Source organism: Furipterus horrens, unplaced genomic scaffold (genome assembly GCF_987537825.1).
Source record: "Furipterus horrens unplaced genomic scaffold, mFurHor1.1.pri manual_scaffold_2, whole genome shotgun sequence".
Taxonomy (NCBI): Eukaryota; Metazoa; Chordata; class Mammalia; order Chiroptera; family Furipteridae; genus Furipterus; species Furipterus horrens.
Window position 1 is genome coordinate 20,162,743 of NW_028327172.1, and position 13,287 is coordinate 20,176,029.

A 13,287-nucleotide genomic window follows, 5' to 3' on the forward strand; every position below is an offset into this window, starting at 1 on the left:
TATGAGGCAGCTAATAGTATTATGCCCATTTTACAGTTGAGGAAACTGAGGCTCAGAGAGAAGTAACCTATCCCGGTTCGGGGGATATTGAATGACTAAACTGGAATTCAAACCCAAATGGTCAGGCTGTTGTTACTTGGCGGAGGTGGGGGGGAGGATTTCAGGTCTGCCAATTTGAGTTCTCATTTTTTTATTTAAGACACACACATGTACAAACATGCACAACTGATTTAATCCTTACTCTGCATCTGGTGGAAAAGAAAAGCCTATTCCTAAATTCACCATATCTCTGAAGATTCCAAAGGCTTATGTTGAAGATGTTTGCTTTGATTTCCCTCTTCCACTGAATTCTTTCCTACATCTTACCTCATCTCCAGTCTATGTCAACCTCAGCACGGAATGTGACCCTTTTCTGTTCATCCCTTCCCTCCACTCCCTTCAATGCCGTATAATTGCAGATCAGGGGGCTGGGGCTGTTCTGCACAGCAAAGTCATTCTTAATGTATCACAAGAGAACTATGTGCTCGTGGAAAGACAAGGGGAGGGGCAAAGTCTGGAAAGTTATAAGAGGAAAAAGAAAAATATCTCCCTTCACCTACAGTTGGATGTTGAAAGGGAGCATAATAGGCCACCCCAACATGTTTCAATTGACATGTGGATTATTTTGAGCTGAAGGCAATAAAGACCTAGGAGACTCAGGAAACTTTTTCCATTTCCCTTTAACTGCCTAAAAGAATTTAGAAAGGTGGCCTGTACTAGGAAGAGAGCTATTACCAGAGATAACTTATCTGCATGGCAGGGCAAACATCTGTTTACCAAACATCTGCTCTTCTCATCTTCCTATGAATCATCGTCCTTCTCTTTGAAGCCCCAGACCCCCCACCTCCACCCCTTCTCCTTAGCTCAGGATGGTGTATGAGCCTCAGCTACCTGACTGCTGGGAGTCTCATATTTTTATGGGGTTCCCACATGTACAGACTTAAATTTGTTTTTTTTTTTTTTTCCTGTTTATCTGTCTTATGTTCATTTAGCTATTAAAATGGCCAAAGAACCTAAAAGGGAATGAGGGACAATTTTTCCACCCCTACAATCTCAAGTCTTATTCCTCTGAGGTAATCATTGCTAATACTTTTAGGTAGCACAGAAGTAAAAGTTTAATAGTAGGCATTCCTTTTCTTGGAAAAAAAAAAAAAATCCCTACCCTGGGAATCCTGCCCTGCATGGGCTTAGTCCCAGCCTCAGCATCTTCCCACCTTGCTGAGCCTCCTTGCCTTCCTCCTCTGTGTCTTTCCCCAGCTCTCAGGACACCTCTCTCATGTTCACAGGCAAGGTAGCTTGGTTCTCTGTGTCTCCCTCTGCCTCCTTGTAGGTCTTGCCCAGACTCCTAACTTTTTACCACCAAAACATCCAACTGATGTTTGCTAAACAAAAACGACTTCTTTTTCTAGCATTAATCTGCCCTCTTAAACTAACAATCTATCCTCATGCCACCTCCCTCACAAACCTGCCTATCCCCTTTTCTCCCAGGCTGCCCACATCATAAAGAGATAAAACGTCGTAGCAAAACCTAAAAGAGTTTAGAGACTAATAGCAAGGACAGATGTGGTAAAAAGTCACAGCAGAATGTACTAGGTGCAAAAAAAGAATGTAGAGGAATGTATAAGACTTGGTAGAGGAATAAAAGAGGAAGCGATGGTGTGGCTCAGTGGATTGAGTATCGGCCAGCGAACCAAGTGTCGCTGGTTCGATTCCCAGTCAGGGCACATGTTTAGGTTGCACGTCAAGTCCCCAGATGAGGGCGCGAATGAGAGGCAACCACACAGTGATGTTTCTCTCCCTCTCTTTCTCCTTTCCTCTCTCTCTAAAAATAAATAAATAAACAAACAAATAAATAAATTATTTTTAAAAAGAGGAAGTGATACTCCTAATAATAATAACAACAATAGCAATGGTGATGAACAGCCAGGGTTGAACACACTGCTTGTGTCAGGCCTTTTATCTGAAGAGTTGGGCAGACGACCTCTCAGATAACAAGCGTTGAATACATATCAGCAATAATTTTATCTTCTTAACATGCTTGGAGGTGGATGTATGACTTCCCACATTTCACAAATGAGAAAGCTGAGTGGGAAAGGCTACATAACTTGCCCTGCTGGAGTCAGGATGGCAATCCAGGCTTGAATTCAAAGTCACACTCAGCCACTGCTTCCTGGGTTCCCCTTACCTACCCAAACTCATGTGCCTTTAGCCCTTGGATTCCCAGAATTGTACCAGCCTCTCAGGTCTGGGACTTCAGGTGACCCCTCTGCCACACTGGGCACCCTGCATTCTGAGAGGCAGGTATGATGGCTTATTGCTATGAATGTTAAGTTGAATCATATGAAATTGCCACTATTTGACATTTGGGGACTTATGGCAATTTCATATGGTTCAACCCAATAGAAGGAACCAGATGAATTCAGGGTGACCTTGCTTCTCCGGTTCCGTTCTTCTGTGAGAACCAGGAATTTTGGACAATTCCATCATCTTCCTGCTGGAGAGTTTAGATCAAGAGGTAGATAAGAGGGAGAGAGAGAGAGAGCACTTTGGCTTTTCTTCCAGGGAACCAGACCCACTGCCTCGGTGTGAAACAGCTGCAACCCCACTGTTTCTGGTGGCTCCAAAATCTGTCCTTGGCAATGAGTCCAATCCAATGAAACATTCTGCTCTCCTCTTTGCCTCCTTCTCACAGTCCTGGCACCCAGTGTCCAGACCCAAGGTTAGCATCCAACACTCTAAAATTCTTTCTATCAAGTAGCCTAAAAGCTCCTGAGGCCCGCAGGGTTTCCTAAATGGTCAGAGCTGGTTGTGAGAGAAAGTGAAAGTATTTGCCTGTGGAGAAATATTCCACGTGTGAACCATAAACTCCCATATCCTGCTTTTGGCCAGAGTCAGACTTCCCCAGAGTTGGTCAGATATTCCCCTTGTGGCCACAGAAACAAACCAAAAATTCTTTTACCTTCTGTCTCCCCCCAGGTACCATTCCTTCGCTTCACCTTCTCAGTCATCTTCTTGACTGAGTTGATTATACATAGTGTTTCCACGTCCTCGCCTCTTATTCAAGCTTCTGCCTGTGGCAAGCAGACCTCTCTCTCCACCTCTGTATTGAAAGTGCCCTTGCCAGTCAATGATGGCCTCTTGGTTGTTATAACCAAGAGACCCTTCTTTTTCTTATGTTACCTGAGTTCTAGGTAGTACTGGGCATTGTCCACCACACCCTTATTGTTGAAACATGCTTCTCCCAAACATTTCTACTTTCCTTTCACCTTTGCTGACTCTTATTCCTAAAGTGTTGTATGCTCTTCTCTCTCTACATCCTCTTCAAGGATTAAACTAAACACTCCAGTGACATCCATCCATGGCCTCTCTAGGTGTTGACTCCTGATTTGCTACCTGCAGCTCAGATGTCCCTCTTGATCTTCATTTAGTCCATACTCCCAACCTCTTGTGAGATATCTCCCTTCTGCTGGGTCAAGGCCTTCACACTCGCTGTGTTCAGGCTGACAACAGACTCTTTCCCACTCCAACCAGTTACACCCCATAGATACGGTAGCACTTTCCTCTGGCTGCCCAAACCAGAACCCTGAGGGAAATCTTTGACTCTTTTATCTTTTGTTCTCTATAACCAATCAGGCCTCTAGTCCTGTAATTCTGTCTCCTAAATCTCTCTCAGATTCATCTTGCTCCATATCCACCACCCCTTCACTAAGTGGATTTTGCTCTTTCTACCTTGCCTTTCTTTAGTCCATTCTTCATAATGGAACAAGTGTGATCTTTGTCTTCAGTGGCTCCTCATTACACTTGGGATCAAGTTCTAATTCCTGGACTGGGCTGATAAGGCCTTACATGATTTGGTCAGTTCTTACTTTCTGCCTCTCACTGTATTCATTAGCTAACCTGTATACTCCTGAAAGTGCCTACCTCCTAGATTTCACGTGTTATTTTTCTCTTCTCTCTAATTCATTGTCTCAGACTTATCTTTAGAACCTAACTCAAGATACTTCTACTCAAGCCTTTCCTGGGGCCCAAGGATGGATACATGTCCTACCTACAAAACCCCATAGCACCCAGCCCTTATTCCTATTAGAACATTTATCTCACTGTAGTGGGGGATACAGACAAACAAAGAGAGTCTGGGTTCTTAGGGAAAAGATAACATGGAAAGTGCCCTTGCTTGTTCTTTACTGCTTGGACACTTGGCATAATGCCCTGAATATACCAAGATGCTCATTACACATCTGTTGAATGAATGAATGAATGAACTAACAAAGAACTCAACAAGCATAGAATCTATGTTCTCTTTTTATTTCCACGTAGCCACTTTTATGCTTATGTGCCTCTGCAATCTTTAATGAGTACTTAAATCATGCCAAGTTGGGATTAGCCATATTCCATATTTCATGCTCAGGTGAAAAGTGATTTACTCAAGGTAAGAGAATCAAAATATCTGGATTAGAGTTTTAGTTCTAAATCCAGGGCCCTTTTTATCTTGATTTTGGTGTCAACCAAACATCAGTATGCTTTGATTCTACCCAACTATTCTCAAATTCAAAAAGATCTTACAGTATGGAAGAGATGTGAGCAGTGAGTGAATTTGGGGAAAGCTCACTCAGAAATCCTATTTCAAAAACTAATTCAGTGGTTGCTCAGGAGAGTAAGGGTTTGGTATCAAAGAAAGTCAGTTGTTTAGGAAACAGTAGTTTAAAAACTTGTATTAACATTTGAGCGGAAACAAATTTATTAATCTGAAAACATCATTGACACTTGAAGATAGTATTTTGTACTTTTGCCCACAGGATAGGGTATGAGTGATGGTTATCCTCCAAAGGGAAGGAACGTATACTAAGTATCAACTCTGGGACAGAAACTGGTTTTATCTCCTCCAAATCCTATAAAATAGGTATTGTGGTTGAGAAGTTACCCAGATCACACATTAGTAATTGGCTGAGCTAGATGCAAAAATCAGAGCTTAATGGCTCCCAGGTACTTTGTATTGTGTGGCATGTAGTGAATTCTGGAGTTACACTACCTGTGTTCAAATTTGGTTCTATGACTTTACTGGGATGTGTACCTTTGGGGACATACTTAATCTCTCTGGGCCTCAATGTTTTCATCTCTTAAATGTGGATGGCAGTACTTTTTATAGAGTTGTGGTGAGAATCAAATAAGGTAATATCTAGAAAGTACATTTCTATACATATTCTCATCATATCATCATCACCACCACCACCACCTTTGATTGTTCTTCTTGTCAATAATGCAGGTTCTTCCAGGCCATGAAATGAATGGGTACTCAGACCATTTCTCTTGAGGACTTTAGCACTCTTAAGAATTTAACAGTTGGTCGAGGGTGTTGGCTGTGCATTGTGAGGTGACTGGGGTGCAGGGGGAAAGGCAATGTTAGTTTTAATTGTTACAAAAAGATAAATTTTCTGTTATTAGAATTCACAGGTGGTTGTTCTTCCCTGTAGAATTCATAAATAACATAAGTGGAGGTAATCTTCAAAGTGGAGTCTTTTACGAAGAATTTAAATCAAGAATTGCCAGACATAGCTAGGAGTGCCTGGAGTCTGGGAACTATTTCTGAAATCTGGACTCATATTTCCCTCTAATCATTCCTTCCCTCCTCCTTCTTCTTTGATATTGTTTATTGGATGCTTACCCTTTATCAGACAATTTTCTAAGCAATTTATATACATTTTATCATTTAATCTTCAGACAAGCTTATGAGAGAAGTATGATATTATCTCCAACTGACAAACAGGGAAATCAAAGTTAAGCAACTTGCCCGAGATCAGGCAGAAGGAAAGGCAGAGCCAGAAATCAACAACCCTAGGTCTCTGGCTCTAGACCTTGACCTTTCAACCACCATCGTATTCTGCTTCCTCACTAAACATTTCTATTCTTTGTCCCTAGGGACAGGATGAGAACTTCAGTCAATGTTGTGGGTGATTCTTTTGGGGCTGGGATTGTCTATCACCTCTCCAAGTCTGAGCTGGATACCATTGACTCTCAGCACCAAGTACATGAAGATATTGAAATGACCAAGACTCAGTCCATTTATGATGACATGAAGAACCACAGGGAAAGCAACTCTAGTCAATGCGTCTATGCTGCACACAACTCTGTCATAGTAGATGAGTGCAAGGTACCTTTCCCATTCATGGATATCGAGACCTGTATATAATAGTGCATGCTCAATATCTTAAAATGAACACCAAAACCCTGCATGTATTATTGTCACATTTGTTTTTCTAAAAAATCATGTAACCCAAGCATCTGCGAGTCCAAGATCATCTAACTCTGTGTCTAACATGACTGGAAATCAACAGGTCTAACAGTGAAAGAGCCAATCAGTTGCTTCTTTCATCCATATGATGTAAAATGATCATTCTGATCCCCCCATCCACCCGCTCCACAAATTTGATTCATTTTCTTGAATATTTTGCCCAAGAATTTGCAGTCTCTAGAGTTTTGCTGGATTTCAGATTTTCTATTCATCAAGCGAAGCACCAAGAGAAATACCCAGAATCATTTGATTTTTTAGCAACCAGTATTTTTCTTTGCTGTGTATTATGTATCAGTCAAAAATGTGCTCACATAACTGTTCAGGTATCTTTGTCCTAATTACTTTTTGTAGGAATGTGAGCTCTGATCTAGCAGTCACTTTGCTCCAAGTCTGGGGAAATTTTTAAATAAAGGATAACTATCCTTCAGGACAATCATCCATAGATGTCTTCTAAAAAAAAAAAAAAATAAAAAAAAAAAATAAATAAAACCAAAAAAAAAAACCACTACATTTCACACTGCCTGGAAGCCCCATGTTCCTGAAGCAGGGATGTTGTGGACTCTTCCAAGTTGTTGAGTGCTGAGTCACCAAGCCTGATAGGCTCTTTCCAGCCTTCATTGTAACTAACTTGACATTGTCAAAGACAGAGTGTCATGACCAGAGTGAAGCAAACTTGGAGAAACCCAGCAGGTGAGCAGAGTCAACACTGGGAGTTGGGTTGCTGAAATGGTTCCAGGCAACATCTGAGAACAATGTGAACACAACACAGATTTTTGATACCTTTTTGAGTCCTGCTGACAAGATCTCATTTAATAGTTGATTTCTTTCTATGTTATTTCTGGATCATTCTAAATATACATGATGGCTTCTGCCAGGCAACTGAGGATGACATAGAAGAAATTCTCTTTACTGGACTGGAATTTAGGTCCAGAAGTCTAGTGGATCAACAACAGCCTTTTTCTCATTCTTCTATATCAGGTTCATGTGTGGGTGAGCCAAGCCTCTGATATAAGTTGGGGAGGGACCCCTTTGGGGAGAGACCCCCACCCATCAAGAGGCAATTGCATAAATTCATTGACTCAGTGAAAATAATTTAAATTATTAGAAATTCAGATGTACCTAAAGAGTATGCTCCATTCTTCTAGAAAGTTAGTATTTCTTGCATTTAAATAAGCGTGCTGGATTATTTCCCATTAAAATGTTAATTTGAGTCAAAAATGATCAGCATTCCCAAGGAATAGCTTTATGCTCTGTCATATTTACTAAGTATTTATTGTGTGCCTTTTGAGCTTCAGTTGAGCACCCCCATCTCATTCCTATGACCACCTATATTTTGATCATTCATCAAGTGTTTGTTGAATGGCCATTATCTGCAAAGCCCCGAATTAGGTATGGGAGAACAGGAAAATGAATGTATGATTTTGTGGTGGCAATAAGACTTGATCCCACATTACTGCCATGCAAGGAAACATAGTGGTATGAAAAAAAATAAAGTCACATGCACTTTAAAATTTTGCAATTATATAGAAGAACAACCCTAGTGGTTAATTGTCTCTGTTGTGACTCTTCTAGAGCATCTCAAGAGGCTTAACAATGTTATACAAGACATGTTTTGAAGAAGAAGGTATATAGGCACAAAGGTATCTTGAGATTTGAGACTTTTAGCATCTTGGCCCTATTCTTCAATTCAGGTAACCCTTTTTTGATGGACAGTTTCCTAGAGATAGTGGCTTAGTCTCTCTGCATACTTGACTACCCAACCAACCACCTGCAAAGTTGGTGAATTAGCATTTAGATGGTCAAATGGCGAAACTGAATGGGTCATGGAAAAGGTGAAATGGCCATATTGCTTTCATAACTCTTTCGGCTGTCTGCATTTCTTTAGTGAAGTGATTGGGTTCAGCCCAGTGAAGGCTAGTTGGTCCTTAGCCTTTGCTAGGTGAAGCAAATCAACTCTTCTCACTCTCGACACACTGAATTGACACTAATGTGAGGAGGCAGCCAGAAGTATGGAGATGAATTTGCACACTTTCCCAGAATAGCTGAATCACATCTATTCATGCCTTTGAATTTCCTTCTGGTCCTTCTCAGTCTCACTGTTTTAAAAACTGGGTGGGAGACACCAGTGCTTACTGGCAGTTCCCTCTCCATTTTTGCTTTTCTATTACCCAGGTGGTTGGAGCAGGAGGGGTGGAATGGATCAGGGAGTGGAGTCACAGATTGCTTTAACTCAGCCAGAAAAGGAAGCCAAAAAGCAGCTCTCCCAGCTACTTTTGAAACACAGCATCCAGCATTTTTACAAAAACCAAAAGAACAGCCCTGTCCCCCCAAGTGCTGTCTGGTTTTCCAAAGGCACCACACTGTGATTTATAATTTTGCACAGCTATGTATCTGGTTCATCACTGACAGCCAAATAGGCACATTCAAGGTCAGAGTGAACGGGCAGCTTCCTCCACACAGACAATTTGTTCCTTTCTGGAAGTCTCTCCTAACAGTTCACTGAAGGGGAAACAAATTTGCTGCAGCTCTGGTCAAAACTTTAACCACTTCGAGCATTGTTATATCACATTGGTCTCTCTGTTTTCAAATTATTGATGGTAGTTTGAAAGTTACACAATAGCTTTTTAATTTTAATTGTAGTAACTGCATGTGAGGTGGTCTTTGCTTGTTGCATGATCTTTCTAAAAAAAACTGGGGACCGGGTTATTGGGATTGGGGGAATGACTAGTTCTTATTTTCATTTGCTTGGTTCATGAGGGGCACTTGATTTTCTGTTCCCAGCATGTTATGTGTATTCATAATGCATGCATTTCACTTCCACTTGGGTAAGAAGGTCAGATTTCTTTCAAACATTGCTGCGTTTGTCGTGTCTCCATATTCTAATGCTTCCATAAATCCAGTCTCTCCATTATGTGGAATATCAGTCGTGGGTTTAAGTTTGCACATGACGTTGAGGACAGAGATGGAAGGTAAGCTAGGAACAATGTAGAAGTGGAGGGGAAAACCTCCCATTTCGTGAAAGGTTCAGTTTGCTTAGAGCCAGGAACACATCATACAGACAGTCCAGTGATTATATTTGATTACTAAATGTCTGCACTGAGGTAATTTAGATATCCATGTCCCTGGTCTCAGGCTTCACTCCCCCATTTTAATTTTTAAAGCCTGCATAGCTTATTTGGTATCCAGACCATCATGCTTTCTGATTTTAAAATTGAACATGTATAAAATTCTCCTGGCCTCCTTGCAACTGATCCTTTCACAGGCATGAGTTGAACTAGCTGCTTAGTTTGGGATGTTTTTATCTCTGTGGTTGTATGGAGTAGCACATGGGCACTATTGGCTAAAGACTGCAGTGTTGTGTGATGGGTCTATGGGTAGTTAGACATCCCCACAACCCTAAAAGCATAGTAGAAGTTGTCTCCCCAAATTTCCAAGTGTCTCCAGTTCCTCAGTACTATCCCCCAAGGCAAATAAGCATTTTTTTGATGTTCGTAAATCAGTGTTGAGAACTAAGACCAGCTCAAAATCCATTTGTGAGGAACCACATGGAGAACGAATATTGGAGTCGTGTAGTCGAACCTGGATCTCGTGCTCCTCCACATGACCCACGGGGTGCTTTTCTGGTTTGTGGCCTGTAAGCCGGGTGTTGATGATAATTATTTTCAGGTAACTCTGGCAGCCAACGGAAAGTCAGCAGACGGCAGTGTTGAGGAAGAACCTTGGAAACGTGAAAAATAAGGATATGACTCTCAGCAAGTTCTGAATAAAATCCCCAGCGTATCTTATGGTAAAAGAGGATATAAACAAGCTTTGTTTCAAAAGGAAAAAAAAAAATCGCATATATTTCTGTTTACTTAATCTGTTAGCCGAGGCTTAGAGGATTTGTTGTGAGTCAGTGATAGGCATGGTGCTGTGTCTTTGCCAAATAATGCTTCATAACCATCTAATTTTCTTACTTGTATTATTGTCGGAATGGATGCTGCTGGAGAAATCAGTTTGAATTGAAGACACATTCTTGCCAGCTTCCCTTTTCTCTCAAGATGCAAAACCGTGGATGCTCTTTTCCCAGGGGTCACAACTAGAACAGCGTGGGACACTCCAGGGACTTGGGATAATGAACATTATTTCTTCAAGTGTTCTCCATGCTTCACCTTGTTATGCATAAGAGATTCTGTTAGAAGCCTCTAGAAGTAGTTTTCCGTCAGTGTCTTGTAGAGTTTGCCCATGTGTTGATAAAAGCAAGTACCTGTCTTAGGGAACTGTGACAATTTATCTTCTGTGTGCTTTTTTAGCTAAATGTTTCAGAGAGTTGTAGTGGGACCCATACTCTTAAAGACAGATGGTTATGGAACCCATGAAGCCTCTGCTCTGTCCTACCTAGTCTGTGGACATTTGTTATTGAAATTTCAGAGTATGTTGCATACTTTGCTCTAAATTTGATAATGGATTAGAACGTAATTTGCATAGAACCACTGTATATATTGACAAAAGTAAGGGAGCAGATGGTCAACATACATTTTAACCAGATTCAAATATTCGAATTCATTTGCATTCATCTGTCATAGTGAAATCAAGAGAGACTATTCTGATCTCTGTTTCACTGTTTTACTCATAAAACTCTTGCTTGGTTTTCTAACAAAAAGACATTTTTGATCCTCAAGTTATTTCAGTCACATTCTCGGTAAACTAGAAGGCCTAACCAAGTTACTGTTCTTACACATGGGGGACAGTTGTATTGACTATGCCTCTTTTAATACTGCCTCCTGATAAAAGCAAAAGACTGTCATTTATCTAATGTGTGTTGTAGAAAGCTTTTTGTTATATCAAAGCACATAAAACCAATAACAGGACACAGTTGGAAGCAGAGCCAGTCTTCCTCCCCAGTCTCCTGTGTGGAAAGGAACAAAAAACAAACATATGTGCAAAATCCTGGAAAGGTTACATTCCTATGGCAAAGTCGAAGCAGCTTTGAATCATGAAGTGGGAACAAAGGACGGCCACACCACTTCACAGATGGAACCTTATTGAGGCTGTGAAAGTTGGGAGGAATAAATAATACAATTGGAGTAGCACTGTGCCTTGCATGCTGTAGACACCCAACGAATCCTGAATGATTGTGTAAGTTCAATTTTTCAATGTCTCTGTTATCGTTTTCTGTTGAATAACCCACAGTATTTTTCTAAGATTTCTGGCTTTGGGAGTTTGCTGAGGATTTGAACATGAATCATTGAGAAATAAATCACACTGGACCCTAAGGCATGTGTAGAACCTAGGTCTACCCATGGGAGTCAGGTGGTCATCTGAGGCCAGCAGATGGGTGCTAAGATATCCAGAAATAGTGACAGACTCTAAATTCTCTAAAGTGAGGATATTTATAGACACCATGTGCCCTTTCTTACCTACTCCTTATGACTTTTCCCTTCCAAGTCAGACACCTTTGGATCATACAAAAGACATGAGACTTCAGGTTTGTTTTTTCCTCTTAAACCCTAGTTATTTTGGATAAGGATCATTATTGAACAGTATTAAGCAGATTTTTGCTTTTAAAAACTGGCATTGGTCTTTACTTTCATTAGATGAACAGTTAACAGGGTGGCCAAGGATGTGCTCAAATGTAGTTGTGGAGAATGTATCCTTTGCATCAGATACTGTGGGTCAAGGGGAGAGTCCCTGGATTCAGCTGTGAAACTGTTAAGGATTGTCTGTAAGTGACACTCACAAGAGCTTTTCTGTGGTGAGGAGAAGGACCTAGGCAAGGCAGCTAGGAGCTTGTGGGGTTTGCTGTTCATGGCCAGCTTTGTACACATGTACATACTGACATGTTTCCTGAAGGAGTGGTCTAAGGATTGTCTTCCCAAGGCTGTGCCTAAATGTCTTCTCTGTTTTCTTTGTCTTCAGCTTTTTCCTAGTCACCCAGTTAGCTTATAAACATGTAAAGGGACAATGTGTTCAGAAGAAATAATGTGCACAGTTTAACAAAGAAAGTATTTCTGGTTTGAGACTGTATGCAATATAAAGTTCCATGAGAATATACTTAGGAGATCGTATTTAAATTGGGTTCAACAAATCGTATTAAAAATTCAAGACAAGCCTGACAATTCAGGATGTATGTAGAGCTGACATATGACTATGTCCTTTGATTTTTCTTTTTGTCTCATTTTTTTTTTCTCATGCCGTGTCCATTGGGGTTTTCCTTGCCCAGTGTATGTGCCATAAACAGAACACATAGATCCAGGGTATACCTCTAACACCTTTTTCTAAATAGGATATGTGTGATCTGCCAGTGATATACCTAGCTTTATATTAATAGCTTCAACACAGATATAAATGCTTATAATCAACCATTAATATTTGATGATGCATAAATGTTATATTTATTTACTGATATAGCAGGCCAGATACACACACTGCATTCTGAAAGGTCTATAAGTTGGTTTTGGCAACACCATTTTGTTATAGACTCATTCACTCTTTTTAGGAATCAGAATTATTTCGGAAGAAAACCAACCAAGCAGACTTGAATCCTTACTGATCTCATTTTTTCCCATGGGGAAACCCAAGGGGAATTATTATTAGATTACCTACTAACAATTCTATGAATCAAATCCAATGGCTTATCTCGTAACGTAAGGCTTTATCTGAGGTCTTTGAGGATGTGCTTCCCATGCAAAGGGCATCAGAGAATCAAGGCAATCATAGATCACACAGATGTAGGACTTCAGGTGATGATATCTGAACCAGATTCAATTTCTTACTTACTATTAAGTATAGAAACACAGCCCATAGTCTTGTTTCCTGCAGAAGTTAACTGTGTCTCATAAAAGACAAATATGTACTTCTCTTTTCCAACTATTAGTTAGCCTGGATGTCTACGAAAACCTAAAGCAAGGGTACCAAGATGCCTGCTCCTGGATTTAGGCTGGAAGCTGAGAAAGGCTTAGGGGAAATTCATTCAGTTC

General features: G+C 40.6%; 1 protein-coding gene across 5 annotated transcripts in view; it reads left to right on the forward strand.

Moving 5' to 3' along the window:
* SLC1A2 (solute carrier family 1 member 2) overlaps positions 1-10,596 on the forward strand; it is a 133,176-nt gene extending 122,580 nt beyond the window's left edge. For all 5 annotated transcript variants that reach the window (XM_090262657.1, XM_090262691.1, XM_090262676.1 and 2 more), the window contains exons 10-11: positions 5,956-6,187; positions 9,995-10,596. In XM_090262657.1, the coding sequence (XP_090118783.1) occupies positions 5,956-6,187; positions 9,995-10,066 (304 nt within the window). In that variant the 3' untranslated portion in view covers positions 10,067-10,596. The remainder of the gene's footprint in view (positions 1-5,955; positions 6,188-9,994) is intronic.
* The last annotated feature ends 2,691 nt before the right edge of the window (positions 10,597-13,287 follow it).